General features: G+C 62.5%; 5 protein-coding genes across 5 annotated transcripts; 3 read left to right on the forward strand and 2 right to left on the reverse strand.

The window, feature by feature from the left end:
- Window positions 1-498: 498 nt before the first annotated feature.
- H696_03047 (hypothetical protein) lies at window positions 499-4,327 on the forward strand (the record flags this gene model as incomplete). The annotated part of the gene is made up of 5 exons (XM_009496935.1): window positions 499-779; window positions 884-1,082; window positions 1,242-1,351; window positions 1,459-3,835; window positions 4,038-4,327. 5 exons carry the CDS (start codon window positions 499-501, stop codon window positions 4,242-4,244), a joined length of 3,174 nt encoding a protein of 1,057 aa, XP_009495210.1. The 3' UTR covers window positions 4,245-4,327.
- A 1,186-nt stretch (window positions 4,328-5,513) lies between these two features.
- Window positions 5,514-6,966, forward strand: H696_03048 (40S ribosomal protein S9-B). Its single transcript, XM_009496936.1, has 3 exons — window positions 5,514-5,648; window positions 5,941-6,221; window positions 6,407-6,966. Exons 1-3 carry the CDS (start codon window positions 5,532-5,534, stop codon window positions 6,573-6,575), a joined length of 567 nt encoding a protein of 188 aa, XP_009495211.1. The 5' UTR covers window positions 5,514-5,531; the 3' UTR covers window positions 6,576-6,966.
- A 1,057-nt stretch (window positions 6,967-8,023) lies between these two features.
- Window positions 8,024-9,540, reverse strand: H696_03049 (hypothetical protein). The gene is made up of 5 exons (XM_009496937.1): window positions 9,456-9,540; window positions 9,069-9,109; window positions 8,796-8,952; window positions 8,487-8,617; window positions 8,024-8,362 (listed from the first exon to the last, which is right to left on the reverse strand). Exons 2-5 carry the CDS (start codon window positions 9,069-9,071, stop codon window positions 8,192-8,194), a joined length of 462 nt encoding a protein of 153 aa, XP_009495212.1. The 5' UTR covers window positions 9,072-9,109; window positions 9,456-9,540; the 3' UTR covers window positions 8,024-8,191.
- Window positions 9,541-10,742: 1,202 nt separating this feature from the next.
- Window positions 10,743-11,861, forward strand: H696_03050 (hypothetical protein). The gene is made up of 3 exons (XM_009496938.1): window positions 10,743-10,846; window positions 11,013-11,211; window positions 11,311-11,861. The coding sequence occupies exons 1-3, from the start codon at window positions 10,786-10,788 to the stop codon at window positions 11,696-11,698; spliced, it is 648 nt and encodes a 215-aa protein (XP_009495213.1). The 5' UTR covers window positions 10,743-10,785; the 3' UTR covers window positions 11,699-11,861.
- Window positions 11,862-12,226: 365 nt separating this feature from the next.
- Window positions 12,227-13,994, reverse strand: H696_03051 (hypothetical protein; the record flags this gene model as incomplete). Its single annotated transcript, XM_009496939.1, has 7 exons — window positions 12,227-12,376; window positions 12,608-12,643; window positions 12,956-13,006; window positions 13,154-13,247; window positions 13,362-13,524; window positions 13,700-13,800; window positions 13,909-13,994. The coding sequence occupies 7 exons, from the start codon at window positions 13,992-13,994 to the stop codon at window positions 12,227-12,229; spliced, it is 681 nt and encodes a 226-aa protein (XP_009495214.1).
- Window positions 13,995-16,560: the final 2,566 nt, after the last annotated feature.

Here is a 16,560-nt window from a genome sequence, read left to right on the forward strand (position 1 = left end):
CCCAGGAAGCCCCAGTCCCCCGGGCGCGCGTGAATGTGGGCCGCAAGCTGTCCAGAGGACTCCCCTCCGGGGGGACATTCCGCCAATAATATTCGGCGTGATTGGGTCACGCCTGTGCCTGGCGGTTTCTTTATACGTTGGCATCTGGGCGCCGATCGGATTTTTGAAATTCGGCTGTCCTCCACGGGAGGGCGAGAGGTGGGACGGAACGATCTCGTCCGGGCGGGAACCTATTTCCGGCGCCTGCTCAAAGCCCAGATCCTCCTCCCGGCTTGTTTCCCGCTCCTCTCTCTCTCTCCCCCCCCCCCCTCGCCCAATTCGCTCTTTCTTCCATCCCGTCCACAAATCCACACCTGCCCCTGCACGCATACATCTGCACACACGCACGAGCACGCCCTGGCACACGGGTTCCCCCCCCCCCCCCTGTAGATCCGCTCCTGTCCCTGGGCATCTTTCTTCGGCCGGCGTGGGATGCTGTCCCGGTGACACCTGTGAACCATGTCGAGTGCCACCTTGACCCCTCCGGGACCCAATGCGAAGCCCCTGGCGCGACTGGCTGCCTCTGAGCATCGCCTGGATACGCTGAGCTCCTGGCGGACCACCCGGAGTACGATCATCAGGCAACGCTTTGCCGAGGAGGGCTGGTTTCACATCCCGCCACCGAAGTTCGCCAACCGCGGTCGGCCGCTCAACGACCCGTCACGCATTCCGGTGGACTATCTCCAGTGCTATGTGTGCCGGCAAGGCCGCGGCCACTGGGACCGGACCGAGGACCCGCGGTACGTCATGGGCTTCGGCCACTGCATATGCACACCTCGCCCACCCTCTGACCTCCTGTGCGCCTGCCATGTGTGCATGCTTGCTGACGTCCTGGGATTGACAGGCAGGCCCACGTGAATATGAACCCCGCGTGTCCCCTTCTGAATCTGCACTTGCAAGAGAGTCGAGTGTATACCTTCATGCTGCCCGAGGTGGCGGACAGCTCATCGGCGGCTGTATCAACTTGCGGTCGACTGACGCTGCCAATTGACCGGTATCCTCCCAGCTACTGGCCGCACTCTGGGGCACTTTCGCCGGAAGAAGTACGCCGACGGATGGCCCCTGGTCTCCGGCTGTGGCGGAAAGTCAGGGGAGAGCAGGGCAGATCTCTCTCGCGGAATTTGGCTGCTTCACTTACGCGGGACCTTGTCTTGCCTTTCTTTCCCCCCCCCCCCCCCCCCCCCCCTGTTGCCCTGACGAAGATGGCCCGAGCTGGATTTTTCTATTCGCCTCGCAGCGTGACACCTGACCAGGCATCCTGCTACAGCTGCGCCGTTTCCCTTGGCGGATGGGAGCCCACTGACACGGCGATGTGCGTTTGATCGGGGCTGCGGCCTCTTCTTTGGCGTGCTTTTCGCCACCTCCTTCGCCCACCCGCGTGCTGACACATTGCCGGTGTGACTGTGCGTGTCTGCGAAGTGGCGAGCACTCTCGGCGAGATGTGGCAGCCTATTGCGAGCATCTGCGCGCCCTCGATGCACAGGCCGCCGAATCCGATGCTCCTCGCGAGTCGGAGTATCTATCGCCAGCGGCCGCACCATCAAAGCCCGCCACCGCAGCCTCACCAGGCAACCCGCCGCAGGGGTCTCTATTGGATGGCCGCCTCTCCCCTGCCTCGCCCTTTGTCCACTCATGCCCGGCGAGCCCTCTTTTTGAGATGATGTCGGCGGCGACACACGCCGAGGCGACATCACCAAGCGGCCGGACATCCCAAACAACAGATGCTTTGACCCGTTCCCCTGTCGGTGTGGTGTCGCCCCTGAACTCGGGAAAGCGCCAACGTGCTGCTCCGGATGTGGAAGGAGCCCCACCGCGGTCAACGCGCAAGTCGCCTCGCCTGGCGCTTGCCTCCGGGGGCAGTGGCACCAGGGATTTGGACACGTCTCCCAGGATGGGCCCAATGGCGGGCCCCGAGTCGCCACTACTGTCTGACTCGGCAGCCATAATGACGCATCGACCGGTTCGTGGGCTCGATTCTGATATCAAGCCCGAGCCCAAGTCCGATACTGAGCCTGAGGTTGTCGATACTGAACCTGAGGCTGCCGACACTGAACTTGAGGCTACCGACACCGAGCTTGGGACTGCCGACACCGAGCCTGAGACTGCCGACACCGAGCTTGAGACTGCAGACACCGAGCTTGAGGCTGCCGACGCTGGGTCCGAGATTAAGCTTGATACTGAGCCTGGGGTCGCCGTTAATGAGATTGAGACTCATGTTATGTCTAAGGAACAAATCGAGCAGGAGGCTGAGATCGAGATCGACACCGAGATGCAGACCGAGATCGACGCCGAGATGCAGACCGAGACCAACACCGACAGCGACACCGAGATGCAGACTGGTATTGCAAACGAGCAATCCACGCCCAAACTAGAAACGCAAGTCGAGCCGGTGCCAGGGCTTGAATCGCAACTGGTGCTAGGACCGGAGATGGGGTCGGAGCTGCCCTCCGGACCCGAGCAGGAGCTTTCATTCTCGTGTAGGTCGAGAACCCAATCGATCTCCGATCAAGACGAACTGGTACGCCGGATGACGGGCGAGCTGAGCCCCGAAGGGACATTGGCGCTGGCCGAACCGAAGGAGAGCGTTTCTCCGGCAAGCAGTTTGAACCGGGTAACCACCAGTCCAAGTATGCGGCCGAGCTTAAGCCGGATCGCCCAAGCACCAGAGGATGGCGCCCGGGCCTCTTGTGTATCCTTCGCCCACCCAACACCCCGGACATACCCGGCCTCTCCGAGCCCAACGCCGCCCATTCCCCAAAGCCCGGCCCCTCCGACCCCAAGCCCGGTGCCTGGGTTTCGGGTGGCCGCATCTCCGGGCACCGATGGTCGGCCGTGCTCGCTGCAGTTGGTGACCGCGCCGGCTGGGCACCGGTCGCCAGTAACAGCCGAGCCGACTTCGGCCCCGCGGCAGCCCCGGCCTGCCTCCCCCGACGACCTGGCCACACTGGAGTCGCCGCTTTTTCAGAATATCGGCCCCGCCATGGCGGCAGCCACCGGGCACGACCCATGGACGCATGCCACTTCATTGACTGGCATCCGTGGGTTGGAAACCAGCCCGGACACTTGGCTCCGGCGGCGGCTAACACAGGGGCTGCTGTTGGCGTCCGAATCGGAGCCAGTGACCCCGGGAGGCAAGTCCCCTCGGCGCGGTGCTGGCGATGGTGATGCCGATGCTGATGCTGATGATGGCTGGCCGCGACCGATCACCGCCGGGGAGGATCCGCCAGCTGGTGCATCGACACCCATCGAGCAGCAGTCTCCATCGCCGCGGTTCCCGGCACACCCGCTGAATGTGCTGGCATTGGGAGTGGTCCTCCCTCCGGGGCGGCCGGGCCTGGGCGCCTCTCCCCAGCGACTGCCGAAGGGCCCGACGTCGGGCCAAACTCCGCTGACGCCGGACCACCGGGCAGTCCCGGCGGCGACCGACATTCCGGAGGCAGGGTGCCCGGCGAAACATGTGCCGGTGGATGATCAAACTGGCGTGCTCCTTCCCCCAGCTTCACGCCCTGTGGAGCAGGACTCCACGTCCTCGGCCGCGGCCTCGCCGGGCATGCGTGCGGACGCTGATGGCAGCACTGGCGACAAAAACCCCACCGATGCTGGCATCGGCGAAGGCCGTGGGGCCGGCCATGAAGTCGCCAGCCCTGGGGAGGGGGAAATTTCGGCCCCCGCAGAAGATGACCCAGCCGGCGACGTTGAGCCGGGCAATGTCCTGTCCGGCCTGGAAGCCCTCCTTCCGCCGGATTTCACGGAAGATCAACTCCTTGCCCTGACCGTGGAGGACTTCCTGCTGATGGTGCGTTCGGGCAAGAGGCGGCCTCGTGCCTGCGCCTGTCCGACGATCGCAGCCGTGCCCGTGCCCGTGCCCGTGCCCGTGCCCGTGCCTGTGCCTTGCTCTGGGCCACCGTCCACCCCCCTGACACATTGTGTTGATTTGCGCCCCCTGCTTCTTCTGTCGAACACCTGGCTAACTAAATGCCCCTCCGCGCTCGGTGCAGACGTACCGCTTCGAGAACACCAGACTTTCACGCAAACTAGACCAGGCCATTGCCGACTACAGCCACCAGGCGTCGCTTGTGCGATCGCGCATTGTCCGTGCGGTGAGCGAGGCGAGTGCTTTCTCCCTGTCCGCCTCGGGAGGCGCCCAAGCCGGGGGATCGGCAGCCGGCGGGGGATCGGCGCCGGGCCAGCTCCCGCCGCATTGAACAAAGCACATGAACCGAAAGGCTATCCCGGCCGAGTGATCTTTCCTCGTGATTTTCGTCGAAAAGTGGCATGCAGATCCGGGGTCCAGGCGTGCAAGGCCAGGCCCGGGGGGGCGGGGGGGAGAGAGAGAGAGTGGGTGCCCCGTTGCTGAGTGGTGTTCAAAAACCAGGTGTATTGTAATGATTCAAATATATCGAGGCCCGGTTGATCTAGGCCGGCGAAAGGAAAACCCGCTTCGGGTGCCGTCCATGCGGGGGCGTAATCTCCTTTGGTCGGTTGGACCGTTCTGGCTCCCTGGCCCCTGCTGCGGGGCCGAAAAGACATTCTCTCGGGTTGACATTATAGCATTTCGAGGGTTTACCCCAGGAGCTTTGGGGGCAGGGAACCCAGTCCCGCATGAGGCTTACTTGGCATTCGAGCGTGCCTGCGCTTCCGCATGGGCGAGCCCTGCCGGAGTGGCGGTCGGCTGGGCAGGGTTTCTCAGGGGTTGTGGTTCCTTTTGGCCGAGGGGGATGGGGTTTGTGTATCGCGTCGCGCTGCCTCCGGCGCAGGAGCCCGCTCGGCTTCCGGCTGGCAGAAGGTGGCATGACGGGGCGGACCATGCTGCCGCCTTTCTCCCTGGTATGTCTCTCCTGCGGAAGCTGGCCAGTCGGTCTCCGTCCGCGGTCTTGGCTCCGGACACACGGACGGACGCGGATGCGGCACCCCCGTGTGCCCCCCCGTTACTTCCGTCCCCCCCCCCCCCCCTCGCCTTCGCCCCATATCGGGCGCATGTTGTCCCTTTCACGGTTGCTTGCCGAAGGGTGCCGAGCAGTGTGGGTCGCCTGTTGCGTAGTGTGTGGTATTTTCTTCGTTCCTCCCTCGGCTTGCGAGCCGTTTTCGCATGGGAACGTGCCCCCCCCCACTCCCGAGCCAGCTGGCCTAGCCAGGGCGTCTGTGTGGGGCAACGGGTCCTCTTTGTCCGTCCGAGTGAGTGGCCGGGGGGGCGGGGGGCGGGGGGCGGGGCCTGAGGGCGGGGGAACTGAGGAGGGGACCCGTGGCCCGGACGGCCCGACCGGTGAACGCGCCTCCTTGGGGCGGGCCATGTGTGCGCTCTTTCTTCCTGGGGGCCGGGGGGTGGGCGGAGGGGGGGGGGGGGGGGAGGGACTGGGGGGGGGGGGGGAAAACGGGGGGGGGGGGGGGGAGGTTGATGAGGCACTCCCGCGTTCGCACTCCTCCCGAGGGTCCCGTCTCAACGCTTGTTACTTTTGATTCTCCTCCACTGATCAAGTACTGCGAACGCCACCATGGTTCAGCCCAACTACTCCAAGACCTACACCGTCCCCCGCCGCCCCTTCGAGAAGGAGCGCATCGACCAGGAGCTCAAGCTCTGCGGTGAGTTCGGTCTCAAGAACAAGCATGAGGTCCGTCCTTTCCCCCTTGTCTGTGCTTTCTCTTCCTTGCCTCTCCTTGTTCCGGTTTTTTGTCGCTCCCCGGCGATGCCGCTCTGCTGCCTCTGCCAGGCGTGTGGCGCGTGGCCGCATGTGTGAAGACCCGGTCTTTGGTCTTTTTCTTTCCTGCAGCGTGAATGCCCCAAGCCCCCGCCAATTTCTCCTCCTCCTCCTCCTCCCCCTCCGTCCACTCACACGCCGGTGCTTGTTCCCATTTATCCTCGCTCTAATTTGTCGCTGCTCGCTGCGCCGCATCGTCCCACAGGTCTGGCGCGTCAACTACACCCTGTCCAAGGTCCGCAAGGCTGCTCGTGAGCTCCTCACCCTGGACCCCTCCGACCCGCGCCGTCTGTTCGAGGGTAACGCCCTCATCCGTCGCCTGATCCGCCTCGGTGTCCTGCCTGAGGACAAGAACCGCCTGGATTACGTCCTGGCCCTCACCCACCACGACTTCCTTGAGCGTCGCCTCCAGACTCAGGTCTTCAAGAAGGGTCTCGCCAAGTCCATCCACCACGCTCGTGTCCTGATCCTCCAGCGTCACATCCGGTATGATCCCCTATCGCCCCCTCAACCGTTGCGCCTCGGGCGCCCAGAGCTCCTCCTCCGTATATACAGTCCCTCCTTCGGGGCCGGCGAGAGAGCCTACTACACACCTCGTAGCTGACCAGCCCCCGTCCCCCCCGGCCCCCTCCTCCCCCGCCTCTTGTCCGTCCCTGCTCGCGTGTTGACAGTGTCGGCAAGCAGGTCGTCACTGTTCCTTCCTTCATGGTCCGCCTGGACTCCCAGAAGCACATTGAGATCTCCTTCACCTCCCCGTACAACGGTGGCCGCCCCGGCCGCGTTGCCCGCAAGCAGGCTCGCCGCGCTGCTGGCGGTGGCGAGGAGGAGGATGACTACTAAATGTCTTCGCCCCCCCTTTCCCCCCCCACACCCTCCGGTGTTGACATGTGCATGAAAATTGCTCCCCTTTGACACGCGCATGTCATCTTTCTCCTCCCCTCGAGATGAGAGGCCCTGTGTGCTTGCTTTGCATATGGCCGCCGCAACGCGCGAGAGGGGGCAACACACGTGGATGGGAGGATGCGTCACTGCGCCGCCCCCCCCCCCTGCGTGCTTCCCCTCGCGCGATGTCCCCCTCTGCGCGCGCTTTGCCGTAGATGGATTTCCTGCCTGCCACACGCACTTGCTTTCTCTTTCCCCCCTCGGGGGTGGGACTGGAGCGGTCTCAGCTTCGTCGTTGTTTTGATGGCAGGCATCCTTGTTGTCTCAATAATATACCAGTTGATCCAGATTTTCTCACGTTTTTCCTTCTTCTTCGTGTCTGGTGTCTTGTGATAGGAGAGGGGATGCTGTGGGAAGTGGTGTTTGTGTATGGGGGCGACGCGCGTGGCGGAAAGAGAGGAGGGCACAGGGGAGGACCTGGCATGCTTTTTTCATGGCGCCGGGAGGTGGGCGCCGGGAGACAGGGGTGCTTTTTCAGGTGTGATGGCCTCCCCTCCCGCTCCCTTTCCCCGCCAGTTCTCCCCTCAGTGCCTTTCCCTCTCCCCCTCCTTTCTCTCCCTACTTTCATCCCCTACTTTCTATTCGTCTGCGCGTGGCTGGCCTTCCTTGTTCCTTTTTTTTTGTCGCGCCAGGAGCGGAGAGGTGCTACACCTTCGGGGCGCTGTGCCATTTTTACATGATGCACCCGCTGATGTCCGATGAGGGGCGGGTAGTTGTGATCTTGCTGGCAGTCCCTCAGGCCATCATATGTGAAAGGCTTCGCACAGGTTAGCGGTGCCGTTTGGTCCCTGCTGCTAGCCCGTTTGAGGTGTCGGCACCTGCTGCGAGCTTCCTTATCTCGCAGCGGCATTTCCCCGGCCAGCCTGTCATCTGCTGCGACCCACTGAGCGGGAGGTAAAGCAAGCCGCCGCCGTCCAGCATTGGGGTCCATTTCTCCCTCCCTCCCCCCTCTGTGTCCCTCTCGGACACACGCATGAACGGGGAAGACGCGCCAGCCCCCCATCTGTGGGTGCACGCCGAAATGGTGGCAGGGCTCTCTCTCTCTCTCTCCTATGAATGGGACAGATTGCCCCTGCTCCTACCCTTCTTATTGCCTGATGGCGGCAACGTGTGTCGGAGAGGGATGCTATTCCGGGTGGTCTCCTACGAGGGGTTTCATTTTCCTTTCTTCCCTATGCCTGTCTCTCCAGCAGGGTGGGGGAGCCATCGTAGTGTGCGCGCGCGCGTGCGTACGCGCGTGCGTGTGTGTGTGTGTGTGGACGGGGGTTATTCAGCATGGGCGAGAGGGCACCTCGGCCAGAGGGCGGTTTGGACTGGGGTTACTCTGGTTGGGACACACTTCCGGATTGCATGGTTTTGTGTTTGTATAGTTGTGAAGGGATGCACAGTCGACCGGGATGGGGAGAGCCCGACCCAGGCAGGTTGATGGCAAGTACAAGGGGGAAGGTGCATTTCGGGCGGAAACTATGTGCCGGGCCTGGCCAAGAGAAAGGGAGGAGAGGAGAGGGAGACTCTCAGATCTCAGAGATGGGGGCGTGCTCGGGACTCTCCATGAGATTATCCTGCTGAGCGACACTCTTGAGGATTGCCTTCTTGGAGGACTCCTGGAGCTCACCGCCGAGGAGAACCTCATCAAGGACAAAGTAGGCCTTGTGGAAGTTGAAGATGAGATCGAGCTCGCACACCTGTGTATGGACGGCCGGGGGAGGGGGAATGGCGGCACAGGGTGGCAAGGTCGGGCGTGGTGATTTGTGTCAGACCGGGAGAAGCAAAGTAGGAGACGGGACCGAAGGGGGAAGAGGCACGCACGTTGCCGAAGTAGCGGTCGAGAACCTCGACATACTGGTGGATGGCCTCCAGGGCATACAGCTCGTTGTCGTCGTTGTCGACGGTGGTGATGAAGTAAAGGGAGGCATAGCGACGGTAGACAATCTTGCGATCTGAGTGTCGGAGAGGAGAGAGCAGGAAAAGAGGGCACGTGTGTGCGTGTGTTTGCATGTGCAGAGGGGGGGGGGGGGGGGGGGGACGGCAGTGGTAATCAGCACGTGTGGGGCACATCGTGGCACGAGAATGCCCATGTCTGTGTCTGTGTGTGTGTGTGTGTGTGCAAGCCCGTACCCTTCCAGTCGATGAAGTTGCACATCTTGTTACGCCGGCTCAGGACAAGCTGCGCGACCTCGCGGGCAATCTTGTTCTTCTCGGAGGTCGGGGTCGGCACGAACCACTTGGCCAGGCGAACCTTGCCCTGGCGATTGATGAGGAGGAAAAATTGCATCTGCATGGCACGAGGGACAGCATTCAAAGGGAGGGTGAGAGGGTCAGCAGAAAGAAGGGGCCAGTCATGGGGGTGTGGATGCCAAGTTGGATGGATGGCACATGCTATGGGCGTACCATGTTGACGTAGAAATGGGAGAAAAGGGCGACTGGGCGCGCTGTGCAAAAGAGGGACAATGCCCGGAGGTGGGATGCCAGGGACAATCGCAGTTAGAATGGGGAAATGGTTGGCTGGGGTATGCGACCCAAGCCATGGTGCTATGTGCGACTGGCTGCGGCGGGGGTCAGCCAATTGCCGCCCCACAGGCTGCAAGTGGGTCATCCGTCCGCGCCAGCGGCAGTGGAGGCCGCGACAGCAGCGCAGGTGGCGAGACCTGGGGCAGACCCCTGCACATGAGGAGGAGAGGTGACACTCTCACGGCAGCCCTTGATCCAGGAGCACCATGGTGAGGGGAGTATGTACGAGAGGGGGCGAGGAGGGGAGGAGGGGAGGGGGGGATGTACCAGGGGTGGGCAATGGAGGTGGCGGGTGGGGAAGGGAGGAGAGGGCCGGGAGGGTCGCGAAAGGGGAGGGAGGGAGAGAGAGAGAGAGAGCCAGGGGGGAGGGAAGGCGCAGGGTGCCGTTGTGTCTGTTCCCCTCGGGCCCGAGGGCCTCGGGCGATGGTGCCACCGCAGAAAAATCCCGGCATCCCAAACTCTCAAGCGCGAGTAATCGGGCGAGGAAGAGCCAAACCGACGGGGGAATGGAGGGGCGGGAGGAAAGCAGAGCGAGCAGCACTGGTGTCGGACCTCGGGTCAGGGCCGCCATTTGCCGCGGTGCGTGAGAGACAGAGTGCGGAAAAAAGGGAGCGTGACAGAGAGTGCCAGGGGTGACATGCACCTCACCGACCTCCAGGCAGGGACGGTGTTGGAGCTGAATCCTGTATACTCGCTCGGGACGATATTGCGCTTGTGGGCTGCTCCCACAGCCATACAGAGATGTTCTGTCTCTCTCTCTCTCTCCCTCTCTGCCTCTCTCTGCCTCTCTCTGCCACTCTGGAGTCTTCTCCGCTTCGTCTGGCTCACCATCCTACGTGTTTGAGCCTCACACCAGCACGCGTGCCGAGGTCTTTCTCTCTACCCCCGGCCTGCCCCCTATCCCAGCCCCCCTATTTGGAAAGTGTGGGGATTGGTCAAGGACCGAAGTGGCCCCAGTGGCCCAGACGGCCGGTGGCGTTTCTGAGAGAAGGCCCAGGGGGGGGGGGGGGGGGGGGGCGACGAGGGCGGGGCCCTCTAAAGATCCAAGGCCTGGCAGTCCGCCCCCGTTGGCTGGCCAGAGCAACTGAGGGGGGGGGGGCATTTCCGCCCATTTCCGCCCTCTCATGCGTAAGATTGGCCGTGGGTGTTCTCCATCATCAGATCCCACCACACGAATCACGCCTGTTTGGTGACTGATCGACCAGGGCAATCATGAATGGTGTAAGCGCCGCTGGGGGGCGAGGAGTTGGAGGCTCGCTCCCCCGGTGTTATCCCCCCGATCCATGGGCGTCTGCGTCCTGGATAATCCATGCCCCCCTGTTGGGGCAGGAGCGGACCTGAGATTGCCTTGCAGGTGCCAGGAAGCACCCCAACGTAGTCTCTGCATCACACGGCTAGGCGGGATGCGTTGATGGTCGTGGACTTGGCGGCTCCGGGGCACGGTGGGGAGATGTTATCCGTGCCTTAAGCGACCGAATGGAGGCGGCAGATAAAATCCCTCCCCCACTAAGCCCCTCACCCTCCCCGCTTTCCTACCACCAACTTCCCTCCTTCGTTTCTCCCCCCTCCCCCCCCCCCACATCCCCCTTTTATCACCATGGCCAGCGACCGCCCTAACCTGACGGACGATCAGATCCTGAGCATTGTCTTCGATGAGGGTACGCACCTGCTTTTGCGACATCCGCCTTCTGTCTTTGGGTTTCTCCCTTCCGGCTCTCCCTGTGTGTATTTGCGCACTCACATTGCCTTCTCCCTTGCCGCCCCCTCCTCCCCAACGGAATGTGTGTGTACACGCGCGTGTGTGTGTGTATGTCACCTTGCCAGACCCGGCCTCGACGCCGGCTGCTTCTGCCAACGACCTTGATGCCGTTGATTTCGAGATGGCCCCCATCCCCGCCGAGGTGAAGGACAAGCACCTGCGCATCATTTCCCTGGCCGCCTCTGGCAAGCTTGATGAGGCCCTCCCCCAGCTGGTTGCCCTGACGCAGGAGCACCCGACCTTTGCCGGGGCTTTTAACGACCTGTTCGTGACCTTCCTCTGCCCGTCCCCGCCCTTTTCACGCCATCATTTCTCCCTCTAACCTCCCTCTTCCCCGGTCCCTTGATTCTCTTCCACTCGCAGGGCTCAAACCTATCGTCTTCTCCGGCGCGAGGAGGACGCCATGGGTGCCCTGGATTTGGCCATTGAGCTTTTGACCAAGGGCGCTTCGGGGACGCCGGTGCTTATCCAGGCCGAGGACCGCAAGAAGGTCCTCGCGGCGGCCTTCACTCAGCGCGCGATGCTTCGGCGGTTCCTCGGCGGCGCGTCCGAGGAGGCAGACGAGCTGGCACGAGTGGACTTCGAGCGGGCTGCCGCTCTGGGGAGCGAGTTCGCCAAGCGCGAGGCCGCCAAGCTCCACCCGATCGCCAAGCTTTGTGACTCGATGGTTTCTCAGATGATGAAGGACTACCGTGCCACTCTGGGGGGAGCCCCGGGGCCGGCGTGTTCTCGGCCGAGCGATGGCAACTAAGGCATTTGTTTACTCCCCCCCCCCCATCGCCCACATGCCCTCTTTCTCCCAGGGCACTTCTCTTCCCAGCTGGCTGCCCCCCCCCCCCTTCCCACGGATGGCTCTTTCACCCGGAGGGCCTCTTTCACAGTCTTCTGAATACACCTTTCATTCCCCCCCTCACCTAATTGCCCCGTCCTTGTGTCTTGATGTGCACATCCATCGCGCTCTTCCTTTCACCACCTCCTCCTATCCAACCAGAAAGCCTCCCCTGTCAAACATGGATGTATATTCTCTCTCTCTCTCTCTATCCACCACACGCCTCTGACCTGGACTTGGGCTCCATTTGCACAGGTGTGTTGGAGCCATGGAGAGGACCGAGGGAGGGGGACGGAGAAAGGAGGGCAGAGAGATGGGACAGTGACCTTGGCCAGTGCGCGACGGTGCGCTGTGGCATTCTGACACGCGCCACCGGGTGAGGAGGCATCCCGGGGGGTCACTCGGACCGGATGACATTCATGCAGGAAATGCGCGCATTAGTATGCGCGTTCAGAGATCCTTCTTGTTCTCCACGACGCCGCGCTGCTGGTTGACCATGCGCTCGAGCTTGTCGCGCTCATCCATGAGACTGACAAAGGTGGCGTTCTGGTTCTTGGCCTGGGTCTCGAGGGCGGTGTTGTTCTTCTTCAGGGAGGTGACCTTTAGCCAGCCATGGGGAGGGGGGGGGGCGGGAGGGCGAGAGGTGGGGTGTGTTACGGCGGTGACCTGTTAGTGCCAATGATGCGCGGTTATCTGAGGGGAGGGGGGGGGGGAGACAGCACGCGGAGGGTGCGCGTGCGAGCCAGCAGGCAGACGTGTGTGCAAATATTCATGAGCGTGGGAGTGTGTAGGAGGCCGTGTGAAGCACAAGCCGGAGGGCGAAGAGCGTACCTCCTTCTCGAGGTCGGCAATGGTCTTGTTCAGCTCCTGCACGAAGATACGCAGGGGGGGCGGAGAGCGAACAGACACATACGGGTTGCGCCGAGGACGAGAAGGGGTCGCGCGCGGAGGGGAGTTCATGAGGCAGGTGGAAGGGGATATCGCGCGCATGAAGAGATATGGGCAAGGGAGGGGGGGGGGGCGGGGGAGGGGGCAAGAGACAAAATGAGGCGAACTAAGGTGAGCAGGGCTGAGGTGGGAGGTGGCTCAGCCGGACATGGGAGGAGGCAAGCCGCACGAGGTGGGCAGCAAATGTGTCGGCCTTCTTCCCGGTGCCGGACAGGCAGCTCGGATACGGACCTTGATGGAGGAGGAGGAGGAGCCGGACTCATCGATCATGCGCTTGTACTCCTGTGTGCATGGTTTGCGCAAGTAAACGTCGGTGGGAGGTGGGGGACCTGTCAGTTTCTGCGGGCACAACAGCTGGCAGTTTGGGCAGTCTTGCAGCGAAAGGCAGAGAGAGAGAGGGGCGAGGGGGAGCATGGGGGAAAGGTGCACCTTCTCGGAGTTGAGATACTGCTTGTGCAGGACAGCAAGCTTGGCCTCCGAGGTGGAGATCTCCAGAAGCACGGCCTGGAAGCGGTGGAGGACACTGTTGATGGTGGACCAGGGAGGCCGGCCAGCAGAGTCGTGGTCAGAGGTGGGTTCTCCCGAGGAAGGCACGTGGCCCATTGCGAACATGGTGCTCGGGGCTGGCAGGACGTACAAGGCCAGGAAGAGAGTGATGCCAGTCAGGTAGACATTGCGCTCGGCGTAAAACTTCGAGGTGTAGAGGTTCATGAAGGGGTCGATCAGGGCGGTGCCCTTGTTGTAGACGGCCTGCTGCTGGGAGATTTCATTCTCCAGGCGATACATGCGGCTGATGGACTCTGGAAGAGGATCAGCGAGGGAATGCGCAGGATAGAGCACACAGGTCAGAGGCATGTCAAAAGCAACACCGGCCCCGCATGGCTCAACAAGGGAGGCTTGTGTGACGGGCGAGGGGAGGGGCGGGAGCACAATGAAAGCTCTTTCCCCTGGGTGAGGCCGAGCTCCCGAGCGTACCGAGGAAGAGAAGAGTGACCAGGACAAACACCACCTGGACACCGATCTTGAGCTTTGCGGCGAACGGGGAGTTGGCGATGAGCGAAACGACCTTCTTCCGGCTGAGGATGGAGATTTGTCAGTCGGGCCATCGTCCGGGCAGGAGGGCACCAAAGGGGGGGGGGGAGGGGAGGGGAGGGGAGATTCTTTCCAATCTAATGGGAACGCACAAGGCCGGGGAGAAAGGCAGCATCAGCAGGAGGAAGGCAACCACCTCCATGACCAGGATGCCGAACACAAGGGTGTAGAGGGACATCTTCTCGAACGGGGGCTAGAGCAGAGGCGATGGGCTCAGGAAAGGAAGGAAGGGGCAAGGAGCGAGTGTGTGTGGTGTGTGTGTGTGTGTGTGCGTGCGTGTGGATGCAAGCGAGGGAGGGATGAATGGGGAGGGTGGCTATGTGATCGGTGCCTGGCCGGGCAGGGAAGCCTCGAAAGGCGGGCTTTTTTCACATGAAAAGTTTCGAGGGCCTTCTCCCCTTGGGCAAGTCGCCCCCCCATCCTCTGGTGATGGAAGAGGAAAGTAAAGATGTTACCATGTTGCTGGCATGCATCCTGGATCGCGTGTGGTAGCCGATACCTCCCCCCCCCCCCCCCCGCAGCCGGCGGGGTCCCCCTCCCGCGTCCCCCACACTGGCACGGTTGTCTGGCGGGTGACGAGATACACCAGGGGTGGGGATGTTGGGGGGGGGGGGGGGGGGGTCAAGGACAGTGGGAAGGGGGAGCGAAAGTGTATTCTCACTGGGAGAAAGCGCCCTCTGACTTGCGCGTCCCCCCCTGATGCCAACAGTGACCGAGGCCTCTCCCCGCAAGCCGCCATCCTGCCGTTGGCCCGATGACACGCCAGGGCGTCTTTTTTGATCACCGCTATCGTTGGGTGTGTCTCTCTGACCCTGTTTCCCCTTGCCACACTGGAGGCGGAGTCGAGGCGGGCATTCGGCTCGCTCTAGCTAGGGCATGCATGAGCCGCTCGGTCTTCTCTCCGCATGCCCCTCGCGAGCGGGCTTTTTTTTCATTCCGAGTGTGTGTGTGGGTGGGGGGGGGGGGGGGGGCTGGAGTCCTGACCGAGTGTTGCTGCATCTGGGCGGCGGGTGCGGCTCCAGGGCACCTTGTCAATTGTTGTCAACGCCGCTCTGGAGGGGCAATGTACATTTTCAATCACATGCCCCTGTGGTGCATAGGGCCTATGACCGGTTTATCATATGACCACAGCTTAGACCACAATGTCAAAGATCATGCCATGTAAAGTCCACAATCAAACTCACAAACGACAGGACCCGGACCTTCTGTCCGGCGTTTGGAGCCTCTTGCTTGGGGTCCTGCCTCGCTGGCTGAAAGTCAGTTTGCTGAATCTCCCTGCCGACCTGCCGGCCCCTCGGCGCATGCAATCACCTTCTGGGAGGCCTCCCTCGAAGCGCTCGTTCGCCTTGGAGCCCGGGTGCGGTGTTCGGCTTGCTCCAGCGAGAGCCACCAGAGGCCATGCTCCTCGCGCGATGCTCCTGCTGGCCTCTCGCGAGCCCCTCATGCTGGGTGACATTTGAGGTGGGCTCAAAACTATGCCGAAGGTTGGTAAAGGCCGGACCCGCGAGGATGGCTTCATCATCTGCCCATGGGGCAGTTGGAAAGCTGGCGAATTCCCCGCGCTGATCTGGCTTCGGTGCACAGTGTGGCGGGTACATCACATCCAGGTATTTATATGAGCATCTCCTAGAAGGCATGGATTTGAGCACGCATCAGCGTGCAATTATGCAAGAGCAGACACGTCTGGAGCTCTTCCTTCCCCCACTGTGCCACCATGAAGAGGACTGTCCCCGCCGGACAGGGACTTGAGCAGGTGAGCCCGGGAGTTCTCACCAACTGGGACGAGCCGGCGCCGAATGTCTGCCCAGGTCGCCAGCAAGCGTGCAAGATACTTGTCAGTGGGAGATGCGAGAGGGCCCGGCAAAATCCACCTTTGTGTCATGCTCCGCAGGCCCGGTGGGTTTCGGTCCCGCGAAGGGGAGTTAAAGCCACGGCGGGGCTGGGTCATTGGAAGAAAAAAGGGCCCTCTCAGCGAGGGCCAGGGGGCTGGCGGTTTTTGAAGTGGGCTTCGCCTCTTCCTCCCGCCCAGCATGTGGGAAGCTTTTGTCAGTTCGTTCCCTTCGCTTGGTTTGTCCATGCGAAGCCAGCGTGTTCCGAGGCTCCGGATGGCGCATCGCCGGGGCATCTGTGCAAATAGGGTTTCATGGCGTTGCGCACGAGCTGTGGATGCCTGCTTGGGCCGGGGGTGGGGGGGGGGACTGCTTCAAGCAACGCGTGGCTTCTCGAGGTCCTTTCAGAATGATCGCTTCGACCATGGGGCGATGCGTGAGCCGCTCATGCCTTTGAAAATGCTCCCCCGAGGGTGGCAACAGCCGTGTGCTCTGCGGGGAGAAAGGCGGTCGACCTTTCGCCCGTATACGGGCATCCACTTCTTGCCGGCATCCGAGGGCCCTCTTGCCCGGACCCAGCTGTCCCACCTTCTGCCCCGAGGGGGTGGGAGCGGGGCTACAGGCATGGTTGGCATTTTTTATTGCGCACCCTGGGCGGCCCCGCGAAAACCAGCATTCGGGGCCGCCCCGAGTCGTTTGACCGGGCTCAGGTGCACCGTAAGCAGGCATGTTGTACGGTCAGGGGAGGGGGGCGTCCCACAGGCGGGACCCCCAGGGGCATCACATGCAAGGGCTCGTGGGCCCGCGTCAAGTTTACGGCCCTCAGGAACGTGCCGTGCGGCTACTTTGCCGGCTTGGATTACGGCAGGCTTCGGGGTCCTTCTGCTGCTAGGGCCAATGGGCAGATCTCCCCCC

This window comes from Fonticula alba (genome assembly GCF_000388065.1).
Source record: "Fonticula alba strain ATCC 38817 unplaced genomic scaffold supercont2.4, whole genome shotgun sequence".
Classification (NCBI taxonomy): Eukaryota; order Rotosphaerida; family Fonticulaceae; genus Fonticula; species Fonticula alba.

Excerpts from the sequence above, each read along its gene's own strand:
- H696_03049 (XM_009496937.1), bottom strand. Across the intron at positions 8,618-8,795 it reads CAACTTCATCGACTGGAAGG|ATCGCAAGATTGTCTACCGT; the intron begins GTACGGGCTTGC and ends TCCGACACTCAG. Across the intron at positions 8,363-8,486 it reads TCGACCGCTACTTCGGCAAC|GTGTGCGAGCTCGATCTCAT; the intron begins GTGCGTGCCTCT and ends GTCCATACACAG.
- H696_03050 (XM_009496938.1), top strand. The coding sequence starts at position 10,786 with ATGGCCAGCGACCGCCCTAACCTGACGGACGATCAGATCCTGAGCATT. Across the intron at positions 10,847-11,012 it reads GAGCATTGTCTTCGATGAGG|ACCCGGCCTCGACGCCGGCT; the intron begins GTACGCACCTGC and ends TCACCTTGCCAG. Across the intron at positions 11,212-11,310 it reads GCCGGGGCTTTTAACGACCT|GGCTCAAACCTATCGTCTTC; the intron begins GTTCGTGACCTT and ends TTCCACTCGCAG.
- H696_03048 (XM_009496936.1), top strand. The coding sequence starts at position 5,532 with ATGGTTCAGCCCAACTACTCCAAGACCTACACCGTCCCCCGCCGCCCC. Across the intron at positions 5,649-5,940 it reads GTCTCAAGAACAAGCATGAG|GTCTGGCGCGTCAACTACAC; the intron begins GTCCGTCCTTTC and ends ATCGTCCCACAG. Across the intron at positions 6,222-6,406 it reads ATCCTCCAGCGTCACATCCG|TGTCGGCAAGCAGGTCGTCA; the intron begins GTATGATCCCCT and ends GCGTGTTGACAG.